The following is a 20558-nucleotide window of genomic DNA, read 5'->3' on the forward strand; positions in this document are numbered from 1 at the left end:
CATCCTATCTGTATTGTATTATTGTTATGATAATTGAGTATCAGGATGTCCTTATAAGACTTCCGAGGTGTTCCTTGTTTGCTTTGTCTTGAGGTAAACAATATTGGAGTTTTAAGCCTGTTTTATGTTTAAAATTATATGATCCTTTTCAGGGCTTCTCGAAACTTGATTTGTTTATGTACCCTGGTATGTCTTTAAATTATTGCATACGTATGCATTCCTTCTCCATCTTACTTAAGCATGTTTAGTTTATCTGTAGTTCATTTGTGTGTGTGCACATATGTCATAATGTATGTACACATGCTCACACGTGCATCGGTTCATGAATAGTTACTTCAGATCCAGTTTATTTCCTCAGAAGTTTCCTTAGACAACTTGCTATCCCTGCTGTGTAACCCTTTATTATGTACACTGACTCTGTACTTTAAAAGACAACACTTTTGCTGCTAACATTTTATGATTTTCATCCAGATGTTTTTGTTAGTAAAAGTACATTTTTGTTTTGATCCTTAGCAAAAGTCAAACTCAGAATCTACTTTCCATAATGAGAATCTTGCAGTGTCTACTGCAGACCTTTTTCTGGCTGGTACAGAAACAACATCATCTTCATTAAGATGGGGACTTCTTTATATGGCAGCATATCCTGAGATCCAGAGTAAGTAGGACATGTGGAAGAATAAATGTGTTCATAACTGTCTGCCTGTGCTTTTTATCTACTTCATGGCTATATTCTTCGCATAGTGGAAGCATTAGGTGCATTTATAATCAGTTATTACACACATGACATTAAATATATCCTCAAAAGTAAATAATGCTCAGTTCTGAGAAGTAAAGGCATACCTGCATTCTGAGGACTGTGTACTATGACCTTAAAACTATATGTAGTCATGAGGAAGTGTAGATTGCAGGACTGTAAAAAAGCTTGAGAAATTACAGGAGCTGGAATGGCAAAATGTCTAGCCATGGAGCTTTATCACTTTATTTTTCTTTTTATTTGTTTTTGTAGTCGTGGTTGTAAGGAATACATCATTTTTAGGGCTGCTGTTCCATTAAAATATTTAACCATAATTGTGAAGGCTTCCTGTTTAGCTAGACAGAATTTTGTAAATAATTCTATGTCATTGTAAAATTATATTAATGTAACCCACAGGCTTGTTCACAAATGAAAGAAAACTGTGTTAAATGTTGAACTTCAAAAATGTAACCACAGTGCTTTCTGCTGGAAAAAAGCTGATAAGTCAAGCATTGTAGGACTGTTTGATCTCCGAGCTTGGAGGCAAGATGTCTGGGCTAAGACATTCCTTTTATTGTTTTGAGACTGGAGTTAATTGCTAGATTTTACATATATAATGTCTTTTATTGCTGTGGCATCCTGCAGGTGCACATTACAAAAATAAATGTAAATTCTGAGTTCTGTTAGCCTGGGAAAACCAGACAGGTGTCAAGAATGATGTAATGTGAAGCAGTACTGTGTTAACAATTTAAGGACAGAAAGAAAGAACAGCATTTTGCATTTGTCTTCAGAACGGGCTACTCACTAGCACTTGCTTTGCTCTGTCTGTATGTAAGTAGGATCTTAGACTGTACTGTTTCTCTTAAGAAATAGAAAGTAGTAAGTTTAGCAGTTTTCTATTTTTATGTCAGACTATTCTGCAGTATTACTTTAAGCATTTTCCTGTGATTTCCAAACTCTTGACTAGCACTGTGTTGAATTGAGAAGATTTGTCTTGTGTTTTTATTATTTATTATTAAATATTTTTAAACCTTTCAACTGTGGTTGTTTTGTGTAGAGATAATTTATGCTCTAATGTACACTGCATGTATATACTGATATTGCACAAAGCTACTCCAAGTAAGGCTTGCTGTTCATCACACTTACAAATTGGATAATAATATTGCACAGTAATAATTGGACACCCTATGGTAAGGACCTTATTAGTAGCTGATATTAGTGGTTGGTGGCAGCTGGTACTACCTTATAGACTGGCAGGAAGGGGAATAGCTGGAGAACCTATGCCAGACTTTCCCAGGAGCATCTGTGTGTTTATATATAACTCATATCTTAGTGTGTGTGTGTGTGTGTGTGTGTGTGTGTGTGTGTGTGTGTGTGTGTGTGTGTGTGTGTGTGTGTGTCAGCTACTTGGGCAAGGACACGAAGCACTGATTGGACAGAGAGGGTGCTGGAGGTTTTGGCTTGACCTCTAGGCTGAGATCTGTACCCTATAGCTGTGCCAGTGGAGAGTCTTATTGGGGATTTGTAGAGAAAGGGAGAAACAAGCCCCAGACTGACTGTGATATCTGTGTGCTCTTAAGGGAAACTGTACTTTACTATGTGTGTATTTGTTATCCTTCCCAATGTGGACGCCCCTCACTGGTGTTAGTGGTGAGGATTAAGGCTCCTTGATTACTGGGTCAGTGCACGGGCATCACATATTAATTGGTTGGCAGTGGTGGGATATCCACACCACATATTAATTGGATGACAATTGCCTTGTAGTGGTGTGGATAGTGAATTCCTGTAGCTTGTGTACAGTGATCACTGAAGGTGATTTTATAGTCTAAATCAGCCATGCAGTGAATATTCAGAGTTCAGATCACAATTGTTTTATTTCTTTTGTTAGCTTAGTTAGTCAGGGAGAGCAGGCAAGCATGTCAGCAGAGGAGTATGGCAAGCTGACAAGGAGCCAGTTGGCTGTGATGTGCCAGGCTAAGGGTCTGGTGCATGGAAACTTAACTAAGGCAGACAGGATTGCAGCTTTGGTCACAGCTGCATCAGAAAACAGCCATCAGGAGGATGATCAGACTGGCCGTGGAGGTGTACAACACTCAGAGAATGGACAGCTCAACCTTTTTGCAGAGACTTAAAAGTCCATCTGGAGCTAAAGAGATGTGAGTTGGAGGCCAGGCATTTGGAAACAGAAGCAGCAGAGAGACTGAGACATCTACAGGCTGAGGAGAATGAGAAACTGCTATGCCTGGAAGCTGAGGAAAAGGAGAGGCAGAGGCAGCTTGAAAAGGAGAAGCTGACTCGCCAGAGTCATGGAGGTAATTTGGAAGGGAGTAACTGGACCCCAAAAGCACAAAATGTCAGTAAATTTCTTCTGCAGTTTACAGACAGGGATCATTTTGATAGTTTCATTCATATGTTTGAGAGGGTATGTAAACAGTATGATGTTGACCAAAGGCTCTGGGTATGGTTTCTGACCCCCCTTACATCATGGTAAAGCTGTAACTGTGTTGTCTAAACTTTCTGATCGTGAATTTTTTGATTATACTGCTGTTAAAAATGATCTACTAGAATTTTTTAAGCTAACATCTGAAACTTATAGGAAAAAGCTTTGTGAGCATAGATGCAAGGCAGATGAAAATGTGTGTAAATATGTTGCTGAACTGAGCACTTATTTTCATAGATGGGTGAGTGGATATCAAGTCGAAGGGCTGGTAGACCTTTTGGTGAGGGAACAAGTCCTCAGCACTTTGCTGAGGACATGAGGATCTGGTTAGCTGATAGACAAATGTGCTACTTCAGATGAAATGGGGAAGAAGGGAGACCTATACCTAGCAAGCATGGCATCCCTGCACAGGAAAGGGACCCATTACTGCTCATGGATCTAAAGGAACACATGGTGGGTAGCCCAGACTGCCCCAACAGAAACTGTCAGTAGAAAGGAAAGCCACTAGTCCAGGTAGACATCCAGGACCTAGGGTTAAATGTTTTGAATGCAACCAGTGAGGCCATGTGGCATATAGATGTCCACGGAGGCAAGGTGGGGACAAAAGATGAGAGAGCCAGTAAATGGGAAGGACAAAATGCCAGCAGTAGGTTATCTTGAGACAACAAGGGTACTAAACTACCATCCTGCAGATGTCCTGATAGGGAAGGATGTTGATGAGGCAGTATAATGTGCTTATGCAGTTACATGCAGTCAGGCTTCAAGACAAGCATGTGGGTCTGGTAGCCATGTGGGAGACCCAGTCAGACCACATACTTGCATCCAGGACTGGTGAGGTGGTTATTTCATGGAGAGAGCTACTCTGTAGCAATGAAACTGAAGGTGAGAGACAGCTGCTTGTGGGTACTGATGTTCCCTTGGACAGAGTGACTGCAAAAGTAGAGGTGAGTAGTAGTACCCAGGCTGACAGTGAGGCACCACTATCAGAGGATGCCAGACTTCCTGTGGAAGGGGAGCTGGGAAGGGTAAAAAAGAGGGAGTTGAGACAGGCTCAGCTCTCAGACCCTACATTGCAAGGCCTGAGGCAGGTAGCTAGTGAGGCACCTGATTCTCAAGGGAAGGGGGAACCTGTGTACTGGGACAAAAGGTTACTGTATAGAGAGTGGAAGCCTGAGGGAGAGCTAGAAGGTGAGAGGATACAGCAGTTGGTAGTGCCTAGAGCCTACTGCATGGCACTTCTAGCCATAGCCCATAATATTCCCTTTGCAGGTCATATGGGCATAAAATGTACAAAGAGATGTATTATGCAGAACTTCTATTGGCCTGGAATTTCCAGAGATGTAGAGTACTGCAGGACCTGTGAGCAGTGCCAAAGGTAGGCAAGGCAGAAGACAAGGTGAAAGCTCCTTTGATGCCTTTGCCAATGATTGAGGAACCATTTCAGAGGGTAGGTATGGATATTGTGGGGCCTATGAGTACCCCAAGTTCCAGAGGGAAAAAGCATACCCTAGTGGTAGTAGATTATGCTACAATATATCTTGAAGCAGTGTCTCTGTCCTTCATTGAGGCAGAAAAGGTGGCAAATGCTTTGTTAGAGATTTTCAGCAGGGTAGGTTTCCCAAAAGAAATACTGACTGACAGAGGTGCCAATTTCATGACAGACCTGCTGGCTTATCTGTGGAAGTACTGTGGGGTGAAGCACCTGAAGGTCACCCCCCCTACCATCCCTAGAATAATGGTCTTGTTGAGAAGTTAAACTCTACTATCAAGTCCATACTATGGGCATTTGCAGACCAGTTTAAGAGGGCTTGGGACAAATATTTGCCCCATCTGTTGTTTGCTTACAGAGAGGCTTCCCAGAAATCCATAGGTTTTTCACCCTTTGAGTTGCTGTATGGACATAGGGTAAGGGGACCTCTAGATTTTGTTCATGATGAGTGGAAAGGTGAGCGTAAATCCCACAAGGAGTCTGTTGTGGCATATGTCCTAAACTTCAGGACAAGGCTCAGGGAACTCATGGGCTTGGCCCAGGAGAACCTGGCAGAAGCCCAACAGCAGGAAAAGGTCTGGTATGACAGGAATGCTCTAACTAGAAAGTATGCTCTAAGGCAGTAGGTAATGGTTCTCATTCCTGTCAGACACAACAAGCTGCGAGCAGCTTGGGAGGGACCCCACCAGATAGTAAGAAAGGTAAGTGATGTTAACTACATGGTAGAACTGCTAGGCAGAAGGCAGAGGCACAAATTGTACCATGTTAACATGATGCAATCTTACCATGATAGGGAGGCCCTTGTGCTGAGTATTTGCAGTGGACTGCAGGAGGAGTTTGAGGGAGATCTGGGGATTGATCTACTTAGTGAGGCTCGGACTGACACCGCAGTGGAAGGGGTAGCAATGTCCCAGCAGCTATCTCCTACCCAGGTTCGAGAAATCTGAGCAGTGTTACAGGAGTTTGGGGACATGTTCACTGGGAAACCAGGGTGCACTCACCTGGTGCAGCACCAGGTGGATACAGGACCCCAAAGGCCTATTAGGCAGGCCCCTTATAGGGTGCCTGAGAGAGCCAAACAGACTCTGAGGGTGGAGATACAGGTGATTTTGGAACTAGGGGTAATTCAAGAGTACAACAGTCCCTGGGTCTCCCCAGTGGTGCTGGTGCCAAGAAGGACGGCAGCACCAGGTTCTGTGTGGACTACAGGAAATTAAATAATCACACAGAGTCAGATGCTTACCCCATGCCTAGGACAGATGAGGCCTTAGAACAGCTGGGTGGGCCTAAGTGTCTTACCACCATTGATCTTACCAAGGGTTACCGGCAGGTGTCCTTGACTCCCAGCGCTAGAGAGGTCAGCCTTTGTGACTCATTTTGGCTTGTATGAGTTCACAAAGCTGCCCTTTGGGATGAAAAATGCACCAGCGACTTTCCAGAAGCTGGTAGATAATATCCTAGCAGGAGGGTTTGCCCTTGCTTACCTAGATGATATTGCCATCTACAGCCATTCCTGGCAGGAGCACCTTCAGCATGTCAGGGAGGTGCTGGGCAAACTACAGAGACCAGGGTTGACCATTAAGCCCAGCAAATGTCAGGTGGGTATGGCAGAAGTCTCCTACCTGGGACTTAGAGTGGGGAGTGGTAAGATCAGGCCAGAACCTGCCAAAGTGGAAGCCATTCAGGCATGGCCTGCACCTGTTACCAAACAGCAGGTGAGGGCATTCTTAGGGACAGCAGGGTACTACAGAAAGTTCATGCCCAGTTATAGTGCCATAGCTGCTCCCCTCACAGACCTGATAAGGAAAAACAGGCTAGATAAGGTAGTGTGGACCCCGGCATGTGAGCAGGCATTCCAGAAACTTAAAGAAGCTTTGGGAGGGCCCCCTGTGTTAGTCAGTCCATATTACAGCAAATAATTTTTTGTGCATTTGGATGCTTCGAACCAAGGGGTAGGGGCTGTACTTAGCCACATTTCTTCAGAAAGAGAGAGAGAAGAGCACCCAGTGGTTTATCTCAGTAGTAGGCTCCAACCCAAGGAGGAATGCTATGCAGCTGTAGAAAAGGAATGTCTAGCCATAGTATGGGCACTGCAGAAACTTCTGTATGGAAGGAAATTTACTGTAGTCACAGATCACAATCCCCTAACATGATTACACCAAGCCAGCCAGCAAAATGCCAAGTTGCTAAGATGGAGCCTAGGGTTGCAAATATATGATATGTCAGTGCAGCACCCAGTGGGGTTAGCAACATCAATGCTGATGGGCTCTCAAGACAGGGAATGGGGTAAGGTATACTCACAGACCTAACCCTCTCAAGGAATGTTTCTCAAGGGTCACGTGAAAAACTAGCTTGAGTTCTCCAGGGGGGATATATGTGAAGGTTGCCAGCCTAGTTAGATAGAACTTTGTAAATAATTCTTTGTCTATGTAAAATTATATTAATGTAATTCACAGGCTTGTTCATAAATGTAAGAAAACTGTGTTAAATGTTGAACTTCAAAAATGTAACCACAGTGCACTGTGCTGGAAGAAAGCTGATAAGTCAAGCATTGTATTACTGTTTGATCTCAGAGCTTAGAGACAAGATGTCTAGGCTAAGACATTCCTTCTATTGTTTTGAGACCAGTGTTAATTGCTAGATTTTACATATAGAATGTCTTTTATTGCTGTGGCTTCTTGCAGGTGCACATTACAAAAAGAAATGTAAATTCTGAGTTTCTGTTAGCTTGGGAAAACCAGACAGGTGTCAAGAATGATGTAATGTGAAGCGGTAATGTGTTATTAGTTTAAGGAGAGAAAGAAAGGACAGCATTTTGAATTTGTGTTCAGAACTGACCACTCACCAGCACTTGCTTTGATCTGTCTGTATGCGAGTAGGATAGTAAGTTTAGATTAGATGTTTTCTATATTTATGTCTGGTTCCTATCAGCTGACCGAAGACACAGGTTAGTGAATGCGACTTGGTCGAGCTGTAAACGCCGAAACGGCAAAATATCGAAGCGGCATGTAAGCGAATTCTTTCCCTGGGAAAGAATTCCCTTGGACGCTTTGGTAGTTTGCCATTTTCGGCACTGTAGTGCGGTCTCGGAGTTGATATATTTAAGTAGGGGGGTGTGGGGGGTGAAGCCCCCCACTTAATATCATGTTTTAAAGTGTTTTCTTTTTTTTTTTTGTTGGAACAGCGATTTTTTTTCCCTTTGAAAAAAATTGCTGTTCTGACAGTTCGGTTTTGTAAGCTTTCGCTTACATGGGGTCGATTAATCACAGTTCGCTAATCTAATATAGACCCTTTATGTCAGACTATTCTGCAGTATTACTTTAAGCATTTTCTTGTGATTTTTTAACTCTTGACTAGCGCTGTGTTGAATTGAGAAGATTTGCCTTGTGTTTTTATTATTTATTATTACATATTTGTAAACCTTTCAACTGTGGCTGTTTTGTGTAGAGATAATTTAAGCTCTAGAGTACATTGCATGTATATAGTGATACCACTCTAAATAAGCTTGCTGTTCGTCACACTAATAGGATAATAATATTGCACAGTAATAATTGGATGCCCTATGGTAAGGGCCTTATTAGTAGCTGATATTAGTGGTTGGTGACAGCTGGTACTACCTTATAGATTGGCAGGAAGGGGCATAGCTGGAGAACCTGTGCCAGCCTTCCCCAGGAGCGTCTGTGTGTTTGTATATAACTCTTATCTTAAAGTGTGTGTGTGTGTGTGTGTGTGTGTGTGTGTGTGTGTGTGTGTGTGTGTGTGTGTGTGTGTCAGCTACTTTGGCTGGGACACGAAGCACTGGTTGGACAGAGAGGGTGCTGGATGTTTTGGCTTGACCACTAGGCTGAGATCTGTACCCTATAGCTGTGCTAGTGGGGAGTCTTACTGGGGATCTGGAGAGAAAGGGAGAAACCAGCCCCAGACAGACTGTGATCTCTATGTGCTCTTAAGGGAAATTGTATTGTACTGTGTGTGTATTTGTTATCCTTCCCAGTGTGGACGCCCCTCACTGGTGTTAGTGATGAGGACTGAGGCTCCTTGATTACTTGGTCAGTGCACGGGCTTCACAATAATTAATCGCTCAATGAAAATTTTTAATCAGAATTAATTGCATACGGTAAACCTTTGGTTAGCCGGCACCCATGGGGATTGGTAGATGCCGGATAACTGTAGTTTTTGGTTGCTTGAGAGTTACTTTTAAAAACAGGTCTGACTAATACTGTACCATATAGTATTTGTGTGGTTTGACTTGTTCCTAGATTGGAGAAAGAGGGAATTTATTCCAATCTTCCTTTTTAAAACACTCTAAAAACGTAAGGTACATTTCTGCAGGGGGGGGGGGGGCATAAAGTGCAACACATGGAAGTTATACTGTATTTATTCAATTTTTTTCTGGTTGCTTGAGACTTCTGCTTACTTGAGTTCCCAAGTGTGAGTTTACTGTATTAAGCGCAACATTTTTTACTTCAAACATATTAGTCAAGCACTTTAATGTAAAGAGAGAGTGAATAAAAAACAAGACACGACAAAAAAAACAAGGCATTGATATTGTCACTTACTTTAGTTTTTCAGCCAAATGCTTAAGCAGACCCGTTTTACATTAGTTGGTTCAAGGGATGTTCTTTTTTTTTTTTTATTGACAACATATCTAGACACCAAAAACAAGCATTCACAAGGGACAGTAGTAGCTGGGGGTGCTAAATATTTTCTGGCTAACTTAGCCTGGACTGAGTAATTGTCTTTGTGTAACTTCCACTATTGCAATGGATCAAAGTCAATGTCAATTTGTTTTTCAAGTCTGTATTGCTCAACAACTGCTTTCTCAAAGGAGGAGAGAGGCATCGAGGGCTCATCTTCATAGTCTGATGAAAGTTCATGCATTTGCATTGTCTATGTAGGTGGTTTTCTTCTTTCTGGTTGATGATCACCATGTGGATCAAAATGTTCCACAAGAAATTCTAGCGCTTTCCAAACCTTGTGTCTTTTGTCCTTTTACAAGCATTTAAGATTTTTGAAATGTGGGTCCAGTGCATTTGCAGTTTTTAACCACAAAAGGTTGAGGTTCAGTTTGTGTTGTTCTAGATCATCAAACATTTTTCTTTGAAATGTATGATGCTAACTGGTTCATCATCAGATACTACTATTTCGACCTCAAGGTGGCAGAGGGTTGGAAGTATCGAGAACATAGCCAGCCTTAGGCATAGGCTAACTAGGCAGCCGCCTAGGGTGCCTCTCTATCAGAGGCACTTTTCCGATATTTATTTGGTGTAGGTAGACCAGGATGGGGGCACTGGGTGGTGTGTGTGTGTGTGTGTGTGTGGGGGGGCAGTGTGGAGCCATTTTGCCTAGGGTACCAGTTGGCCTAAGGCCATTCCTGATTGAGCAGGAAACATACTGCTCTCCTCCCACTAATTCTGTAGCATAGCAACAGGGATTGAGAACCTTTTATACTAGATGCAGTTTCTCCCACTCTGTCTCTGTTTGTAGAGAGTCTGTGTGTGTGTGTGGCCTGGCTGCGCTAGAGTTTTCAGCACAGCTTCTTTTTTGTTTAGAAGTCATTTGATCATCTGAAGAGATGAATTTCAATGTGTGGAAGCTTCCTGAATTAACTTGTCCTATTGCTGATACAGTTGCACCTGCTGTGTTATCAACTCAGCACTGTTCGCAGGACTGTGTTTAAAGTTTCCCACAACTTTGCGCCATTTAGCTAGGAGACCTTAATTCCAGATTCTGCAACTGCTTTATTTATAAACAACTGAAGGGTGTGTACTGCACAGGGCATGTTAAGAAATGGCAGTCTTTCTAGAGCAGCTGTCACATTATGTGCATTTGTCCATGCTATAAGTAGCAACTTTCTTATAAATTCCCCATGATCTCGCCACTGATAAAAAGTGCTTTGCACAGTTTTCTGAATAGTGTTCTTCGATTTGCTTAAGGCACAGTGCAAAGAAGTGAGAAACCCAGTCTTTGTCAATGAAATGACAAGTAACGCTAAGGTAGCTGTCATTAGCTATGGACTACCAATAGCTGCCCAGTAAAATTACAAATACAACTCCTGCCATAACCGGATTTATTTTCTCTCTCTCTCTTGCTCATACAAAGCATCAATTCAATTTCTAATGATGGACCTGGAAGGAAAAGCACTTTACAGATTTTCACTGGGAACATGAATAATGTCCTGGAGACCTTCAGCAGTACAATGTTAATCGGTTGACTATTCTCAGCAATCCATCTTGCAGTGGCTTTAGTGATGTTGTTGTATTTCCCATGAGTCATTGTTTTTTTGGCTTCTCCTGAAGTTCAAGTAATGTAGTCTGGCATCTCGAACTTTAATTGATGATGTGGCGGATATTAATGGCTCATCGTGAGTAATAAATGCATACTTGATTCGCAGGTGATAATTCAGTGATGAATTGCTACAATGATATTTAAACTCCTTTTTGGTAATCTTTGCAAACCACAGTATCACCAGTTTTAAAAACAAACTTTCCATTCAAAATCGTTCTTTCTACCTTTGATTCCATTTTGAACCAACTCAAAAGTAGTCACTTTCCCATAAATTCCCCATGATCATGTCACTGATGAATAGTGTTGCTCCATTTGAACCAATTTCATTTATCGCTCACAAGAGGAAGACTGGAAACAATGTGGGAAGTGATCAATTGAAGATGACTTAATGCTGCTTACTTAGCAATGAATGAATTTTTTCAAATAAAACATGGCAGTTGAGCACTGGGCACTCCAATTTCCATATGGGATAGTGAAATATAGTCACACCCATTTATACCTTGTTGGGGAGGTGGGATGGGTTGAAATGCAATACAGTTAGTCAGAACAGAAGACATTGTTTTTTAACAAAATGTATAGTGTTGAAGTTAGTGTATATTAGTTATCACACACAGTGAAATTTTCACTGTAAAATTTGCTGAAGTGCATGTTTGACGGAGAGTACAGAAGAAAGAAGAATGAAAAGTTGTAAAATGGCATTCTTTACGCTTCCTTTCTTTGATGGGAATGTTGTGTTGCATTATATGTGATCTCTGTTTAAGAGGGCTAGTGCAGTAGATAACTGATGTTGAACCTCTCCACCTCTGATTTTTGTCTACATGTTTAGGTTTTTCTTCAGAACATTTGATGACTAATGCCAGCTTTAGTCTGTACCGAATGGGTGGTCTTCTGCTTCAGTTTCAGTTTTTTCAAACTGTTTGGTTGAAATCAGGGTATTTATAGTTTGCTACAGTATTTATTGATGTTCTTTGTGTTTCACTGTTGCAGGCATCACAATTGGGTTATCCCTGCCAGGGTAGCCTTGGCCGGCCCGAATACCAGAGGCTTAGGATTTCTTACAGATCCAGCCACCCAGGTTCAGCAGCCATTGTCCCTCCAAGCACTGGTCCTTTCCTGCTCCCACCAGGTCAGTTCAGCCCAGACCCCGGGGAACCAGACCCCACAGACAACAGCCACAGGGAATGCAGAGATCTAAGCAGTGGGACTACCTCCACTTCTAAACCAGGGAGTTCTGAGCCACCTCCTTATGGTAAGAACTTGCAATGACTCTCCTCCCCCACCTCCTCCCTTTGCCCACCTCCACTTACTCCTAAGAGGAAAACTCTCCTTTCATGCAAACACCTGGGCCACCATTACCAACGACCCCTGGGTTCTCAACATAGTGTCCCAGGGATACAAATTTTCTTTCTCCACCATTACAACTCCGAAAGGGTTCCCAGATATGCCTCCAAACCAGTGGGCAGAGGCGCAAAAGCAAGTCCTTTCCTTGCTTTCCATGAGGGCAGTAGAGCAAGTTCCTACAGAACAGAAAGGCCAAGGTTTCTACTCCAGACTATTTCTGGTACCCAGGAAAGATGGCACCTGGTGCCCCATCCTCTGTCTATCCATTTTAAACACCTTCCTTGTGATCCCAAAATTCAAAATGCTCACCCTCCAGTAGCTGCTGCCCATACTCTCCAAGGATGCTTGGCTAACCACCCTAGACCTAAAGGAGGCCTACCTCCACATCTCTATCAGGGAATCTTGCAGGAAATATCTCCATTTCAGGACAGGATCTCAGCACTTTCAGTTCAGTGTGCTTCCCTTTGGCTTATCTACTGCTCACAGAGTTTTCACAAAATGCCTGGCTCTGGCCATTGCCTTTTGCAGACAAAGGAATATCCAGATTTACCCATACTTGGACGACTGCCTAATTCAGGCAGACAGCCAGGAAAAGCTGCTCAAGCACCTGACCTTTGTGAAGTCCCTACTAACCTCCCTAGGGTACACAATCAACGAAAAGAAATCCAAACGGGTACCCACCCAAAGGATTATATTCCTGGGAGCAAGCCTGGACACAGCATCCCAGATGTCATTCCTTACTCCAGAAAAGCAAACCTTTCTGGCAGCCTACTTCTTTCAACTAGCCACCAGACCCCAACTATCTGCAAGGAAAATCCTGCAAGCTCTGGGATTCATGGCATCTTGCATTCTACTACTTCCATATGCCAGACTGCATATGAGGAAACTTCAGTGGTACCTAAAAAGCCTTTGGTGTCAACACTCTCAATACCTGGAGACTCTTATACCTGTAATACCTTGCCTCAGAAAAGATTTACTTTGGTGGGCAACAGCATGCTCCTTCAACAAAGGGCTACCTTTCTCACCACCCTACACCACCCAGACCCTCACCACAGATGCATCAGATGCATCAGATTATGCCTGGAGTGCACACCTGGATGGCAGTTGCATACAGGGCCAATGGATCCCACAGCAAATCCATCTGCACATCAAGCAAAAAGAAGTGGTAACTGTCCAGCACGCCTTGATAGCTTTCAAGCCCCTTCTCTCCCCAGGGGCTCTCCTGATCAAAACAGACAACACTACTGTAATGTGGTATATCAACAAGCATGGAGGGACACAGTCCTACCCTCTATGCAGGCTGGCCATGACCCTTTGGCACACAGCCTCTGCCATGCAGCTCCACCTGTTAGCACAATTCCTACCAGGTTCTCTCAACTCTCTGGTGGACCACTTAAGCAGAAATCTTCTGGACCCACACAAGTGGCAACTCAATAGAAGAACCTTCGCCCTAATAATTCAGAAATGGGGCACCCCGAAATCGACCTCTTTGCCTCCTACACCAACCATCAGCTCAGCAAGTTCTACACCAGGGAGCATCACTGCATGGCTTGGAAAGTGGATGCCCTATCCTTCCCCTGGGTCAATCTATTGGTCTATGCCTTTCCTCCACTACCTCTCATCCCCAGGGTACTGCTCAAAATAAAGGAGAAAGAACCATGGAGAATTCTTATAGCTCCAGACTGGCCTCGCCAGCACTGGTACCCCTTGCTGTGCAGAATGTCCTCTCTGCCACCTTGGCATCTCCCTCAGATTCCAAACCTGACCCAGAGGGAAGGGGAATTCATGCATCCCCAACTACAGACACTCAGTTTGGCAGCTTGGCTAATTCCGTAACCCCCAATCAATCTGTCAACCTCAGCAAACAGGTTTTTGATGTTATACATGAGGCCAGATGCCCTAGCACTAGGAAGTCTTATGGTGACAAATGGAAAAGGTTCTGCACCTGGATTCAGGCTATGGGAGCCAATATAGCACAGCCCTCCCTCCCTCTCATTCTGGATTACTTAGCTGACCTGCTACACAGTGGACTCTCCTTTTCCTTTATTAAAATTCATGCCTCTGCTATCTCTGCTCATTTTCCCACTGAGCAGCTCCTTTTCTCACACCCTCTGATCAAGCAGTTCCTAAGAGGGGCTAGCAACTTGAGGCCACCCAGAAGAGCACCAACCCCAGGTTGGGACCTTAACTTTGTGTTGGAAAAGCCCCCTTGAACCTGCCTCTTCAGCAGAGCTAAAATTTCTCTCCTTGAAAACAGATTTCCGTCTGGCCATCACTTCAGCCAGAAGGGTCTCCGAGCTGCTAGCTCTCATGGCTGTGGAACCCTTCATCAGCTTCCATGCTGACAGGGTATCCCTCAGGAGTAACCCATCCTTCATGCCCAAGGTGGTGTCCAGTGTGGCTCTCAACCAATTCATTCATTTGCCCACCCTTTTCCCTAACCCACAGACAAGGGGGAAAGGATTCTGCACTCTCTAGATGTGCACAGACAGCTCATATTCTGTCTAGACAGGACTAAATCATTCAGAAAGTCTGATCAATTGCTGGTTAGCTTTGCTGCAGGGGCAGAGGGCAAAGCAATCTCTAAACAAGCCATCTCCAAATGGATAGCACACTGTATCCATTTCTGCTACAAACAACATGGAAAGTACCCCCCAAGGGGGTCAGGACTCACTCCACCAGAGCAGCCTCCATCTCTGCAGCTTTCCTCAGAGGAGTCCCCACCAGGGACATCCTGGAGGCTGCCACCTGGACATCTGCTCACACCTTCACCAAACATTACCACCTGCCTATCTTCTCCAAATATAGGGCAGGGTTTGCCTCTGCAGTCTTGCAGGGCATCCTAGCCAGCCCCTAGTTCCTTGACTGCCTCCACCCTTTTCCTCAGCTTTGGGAATCAACCCAAATGTGATGACTGCAACAGTGAAACACAAAGAACATAGTACAGGTGTGTACACTTACCATATATGTAGATGTTCGAGTGTATTCACTGTTGCAATCCTGTTTCCCTCCATCCCCCTCTTCTTTCTTCTCATTCCTTACAAGGGAAATATTGGTATTTACTTTCTACTAGTGGAGTTCTTCCACCAGAACCTGGCTCCCACTTGGGGGCTCCTGACAGGTTAGGGCAAGAAAAACTGATGTAATACCGTCTGCTGCCTTACTTTCTACTACTGACGACCTGACATCAGTCCTGGAACGACAGCAACTGATGCAGAAATACTAAGCCTCTGGTATTCGGGCCGGCCAAGGGCTACCCTGGCAGGGATAACCCAAATGTGATAACTGCAACAGTGAATACACCCAAACATCTACATTTATGGTAAGTGTACACAACTGTACTTTCTCTGTCTGAGAAAATTGTAAATTAATTCATTTTTTTTCTTTTGGTGGTGATACCTCGCAGTCTTCCTAACCATATTGTAGAAAGATGTGCACACCTCTTACCTGTTTTGTTTAAATAAAGACCCTGTCACTGGAGACTGCTATTCGCATACTAGATTATTCTCAATACCTATATCAGAAATGTGAGATTATTTAAGTAGCATTTTTTGCTGAAGAATATAGTTGAGCAGAAAAAAATCTACCCAATTTATTCCCATTCTTTAGAGTCAGTGTAGCAGGTGAAATTGATGTCTGGTTTGAGAATAGTCAGTTAAACATGTTATAGCCAGACATTTTAAATTAATTTTAAATGCTTCATTCTAAACTATCTTGCAGAACATAATTTGATAAATAAATCAGTACAGCTTTCCTTGCCTGGACCCAGACATAAGATTTTAATGAATATACACATAGTGATTAACTTCATAATCAAATATGACAAATCTTTTGTAATACAATTCATACAGTATAGATGATAATATTATTTATCAGTAATGTCAGTCTGCACAGTACAATTGATACCTGTATCATTTGTACAAAATATTGCTCTACTGTTGCATTATAACGTATTACCTGTAAATGTTATTGTGCCTGTAGGATCTCCTTGTTTAATCTTAATTGCTAAAGAGCAAGAACTGTAGATTACTTGAGGGGGCTAGGCATGATATACGCTATCATGGCTGAAGATCCATTTGTCTGATGCACTGAAGTCATACGGACCATTTAGGCATTATGAGCTCATGGAAAATTACTGTCTGAGAACAAAATTGCTTACAGGCTTTGCAGCTGTAAACTCAAGGTCATCTCTCTGTGGATCAAAATCTTTGTCGTTTATTAGCTTCCTCTCCCTTAGGAAAGATAGAGAGGCAATCAGACTACAGCATGGATTACGCTGTGCATGTTAAATGTTGTGTAGCTGCCTGTAAATCTGCCCTCACATGCCTTACAGTACAAGTATAAGCACAAGAATATTTTGTCTCATGGCCTTTTATTAACTACAGTACTGTTACAGTTGCTTGTCTGAAGAAATTGACTGTGAATTGACTTCCAATATCAGCAGGTTCTATAGCAATAATAAGTCATTTCTAATTAACTTATTTAAATTAAAATTAAATTCTTAGGTAACTTCTCTTTGTTAGTCCCTTATTTTTCCTCCTGTGGCATTACGCCTTCTAATGAAAGAATGTTACTATGGATGACCCAAAAATCCTCCCTGCATTTATTACCTGATTGCATTATATCCCTAGGTATAAGCATTATGTGCAGACTGAATCACTAGCCACTATTCAACTGAAAAATCAATAAAAAGTCTGCATATAATTTACACATCACTGGAAACTAAGGACCAATTAGTTATTTGGAGACTGACAAATTTATTAACATAAGCTGAACATATTTATGAAGACGCATTTACAGGACAGTAGAAACATTTCACACCCCCAAACAGTTCTCTTGTGAAGCAGTAATTGCTTGATTTGTGAGACAAGATGGACACCTGAATTAAAGCTGTAAATAAAACAAGGTCTGATAACACCTTTTTACCACAATGCACTTTATTTTTCTGCATGAAACTCTCCCTCACTGGGTAGTGGATACCACAATCCATCTTTGTTTTATCAGACACATAAATATAATGCACTATGAGGTTCCAAAATAAGAACATGCTTCTCTGCTTTACTTCTTGCCATCTGCTATGTAAATATTGATGTTCATCGTGTTACACTGCTGCAGTCATCACACTTGGGTTATCTGCCGTCAGACGGTCCCGCAGTCGGCCCGACTTCCCAAAGTCTTGGTCCGGCGTCAGTTGCAGTCACTTCCTCCCTGATGTCAGTGCGGCAGGGGTATAAAAGAGGCAGCCAACGCCATTTTCTTCAGTCTTTCTTGCCACGTGGTGCCCGAAGCAGAAGCAGTTCGCAAGTGCCGGTCGACCAACTCCTGAGATTTTCCAATCGAATTTCAGACCGAAGTCTTCTCTAAAGCTAAGTACCCCGTTGGGGAAACTTTTCTTGCCTCAGACCGATGTCAGACAAAGTTAATAATTGCATTTCTTGTGGGAAGCAAATACCTCATAAGGATTTTCATTCTTACTGTATTCCTTGCTTAGGCCCAGACCACAACGTCACTGGTTGTTGGTTTTGTGCTAGGTTTAACAAACGTACTATTAAGCGTCGGGCAGAATTCGCCCAACATTATTTTGATAGAAAGTTTAATTACAACATGCCGTCGGAGCAACCGACGACCGGAATGCACAAAAAACGCAAAGATAAAGACAGGCAGCCGAGGCCCAGACCAGATACCAAGGCCTCTACTAGGCCAGTCGCCGGTTCTCCGGTTTTCAGCAAGGCGCCTACGCAGCTCCTGGCGACCGCAAATTTGGAACTACAGATGGCCTCCCAGACCGAGATTGCTGGGCCTCAGGATCCTGTACCTTTAGGCCCAGCGGTCGCCAGTCCCAAAGGGGAATCTGAGATTGTAGACAGGCCTTCGGTTACTAAAGGCGTATTCAGACCAACTACTCTTACCATTAAGTCCTATGCTAAGTTAAAGACCCCTCTAAAGGTAAGGAAGCCTGCCCAGCAGACTCCTGTACAGGGCCCTATGCCCAAGAAACAAATGCTTAAGATGGCTGAAGATTTAGTTACCCTTATCAGGGGCTCCCATCCCCCTCCAGACAAAAGGCCTAGACAGGAGGAAGACTACCCTTCCTCAGACCAAGCGTCCATTTCCTCAGCTTCCTCTGAGGACCAGGATTACTCCTTTCCTCCTTACGAAGATTCTGATGCTGAAGAGTCTATACCCTCAGCATCTCCACCATAAGACTACTCTTTTGGGTAAACTTTACACACCATGAGGGAACATTTCCACTGGGAAGGCCAGGATTACTCACATTCTAAGAAGAGACTCAGTGAGTTCCTTCTTTTACCTCAGCACAGACCTCTTGCTATCCCTCCTGTTTTAGACATTTTGAATGATGTTTATACAGAATCTAGCCTTAACCCAGACTCATTGCCTCCTGCACCAGCAAAACCAGACACGTATTACAGGGTTCCTGACTCACATAAATTTTTATATAAAAGCCCTGTTGCAGACCCAGAAAACATTTCCCAGGGCCCCAAAGGGATTAAGGCCTCTATTGCCAAAAGTCCTGTTCCTTCGGAAAGGGATTCAAGAGCACTAGACAGATGGGGGAAAAAAGTGTATACCTCTGCCACTTTAGCTATGAGAGCTTTGAATTGTCAGTTTCACATGCTGAAGTACCAGCAACATTTGATGTCTCAATTAAAACAGAAAATGCTCATTCATTCAGAACAACCTGAGTTTAAGGAAGTGAAGAATTTGTTGCGTGCAGCAGAACAGGTGGGAAAGCATACTTTGCAATGTGAATTTGATTCATTGGAAGCTTCTTGTAGAGCAGCTGTTACAGGGTCAGTTATACGTAGACATGCATGGTTAAAAGAGCAAACTTTACCAGAACATGTTAAAGCTAAATTATTGGATGCACCTTTACATAAGGATTTTTTATTTGGACTTGAAGAAGTTTTAAAGAAAATGGAGGAAAAGGCTAAATCTATGCAGACAGTCAAAGATTTCGTGCAAGTGCAACTCCCTCGTTTCAGCAGAAATTGGCAACAAAAAACTGGTCATTTCCTGCTTCAGACAGACCACAGAGAGGTAAATACAGATGCCCTAGGGGCAGAGGTCAGCCACAAGGCTCCTACAGGCCTAGACAATGGCTGGCTGCAACTCAAAGAGGGGGAGAAGATGGACCTCAACCATTTAGAAAACAATCTCAATGACTTTCCACTCAGTCTGCCAAGCAAAGCTGTTCTGACAGCACCGTTGGGTGGAAAACTAGCACTATTCTCAAGAAATTGGCACATCATTACAAAAGACAAATGGGTTCTAAATATTGCTTCTCAAGGCTACAGATTCCACTTCCACACTTTGCCAAGGGTGAGAGGAATGCCAAATCTGCCACCAAATCAATGGGCAGAATCACAAAGACAAATAGCAGCTCTCATGGACATGAGAGCCATTCAACAGGTTCCAACTCAGGAGCAAAGACAAGGATTTTACTCAAGACTATTTCTGGTTCCACGAAAGGACAAAGCCTGGAGACCCATTTTAGACCTCTCTATTCTAAATACATATCTGGAGGTACCCAAATTCAAGATGCTCACTCTTTAGCAGCTTCTTCCCATGCTGGGCAAGAAAGCTTGGCTAGTAACGCTGGAACTCAAGGAGGCATACTTGCATGTCCCAATCAGACAAAGTTGCAGAAGATACCTCTGATTTCTTGCAGGCACAGCGCATTACCAATTCCCTGCACTGCCCTTTGGCTTATCTACTGCGCCCAGAGTATTCACGAAATGCCTGGCAACAGTAATTGCATACTGCAGACAAAGAGGAATTCAAATATATCCCTATCTAGACGACTGCCGTATTCAAGCAGAAAGCAAGGACATTCTGTTAAAACATCTGGCTTTTGTAAGAAAAATACTAAGTTGCCTGGGGTACACAGTAAACAAAAAGAAATCAAAACTAGTGCCCTCACAAGAGATAATATTCCTGGGTGCCAGCTTACATACAATGGCCCAGATGGCTTATCTCACACCAGACAAGCAAAAACAACTGACTCAATATTTCAAAATGATGGCAACATTAACCCAGCTCCCTGCAAGGAAAATCTTGCAGACCCTGGGGTTCATGGCATCCTGCATACTACTAATTCCATATGCCAAACTGCATATGAGGAAACTACAATGGTACCTGAAAAGCGTATGGACTCAACACAGCCACAGTTTGGAAACAATACCACTCATTGCCTTACCCACAGCAAAGCAGACAATAACAACAGACTCATCGGACTACGCCTGGGG

At 43.1% G+C, this 20558-nt stretch overlaps 1 protein-coding gene across 1 annotated transcript in view; it reads left to right on the forward strand.

The window, feature by feature from the left end:
* LOC122809266 (cytochrome P450 2J4-like) overlaps nucleotides 1-20558 on the forward strand; it is a 668981-nt gene that overhangs the window by 372525 nt on the left and 275898 nt on the right. Inside the window, exon 6 of the mRNA XM_044080640.1 lies at nucleotides 514-655. Within this exon, the coding sequence (XP_043936575.1) occupies nucleotides 514-655 (142 nt within the window). The remainder of the gene's footprint in view (nucleotides 1-513; nucleotides 656-20558) is intronic.

The sequence above is a fragment of the Protopterus annectens genome, chromosome 8.part0 (genome assembly GCF_019279795.1).
Source record: "Protopterus annectens isolate FY-2018-M chromosome 8.part0, PAN1.0, whole genome shotgun sequence".
NCBI classification, from domain to species: domain Eukaryota; kingdom Metazoa; phylum Chordata; order Ceratodontiformes; family Protopteridae; genus Protopterus; species Protopterus annectens.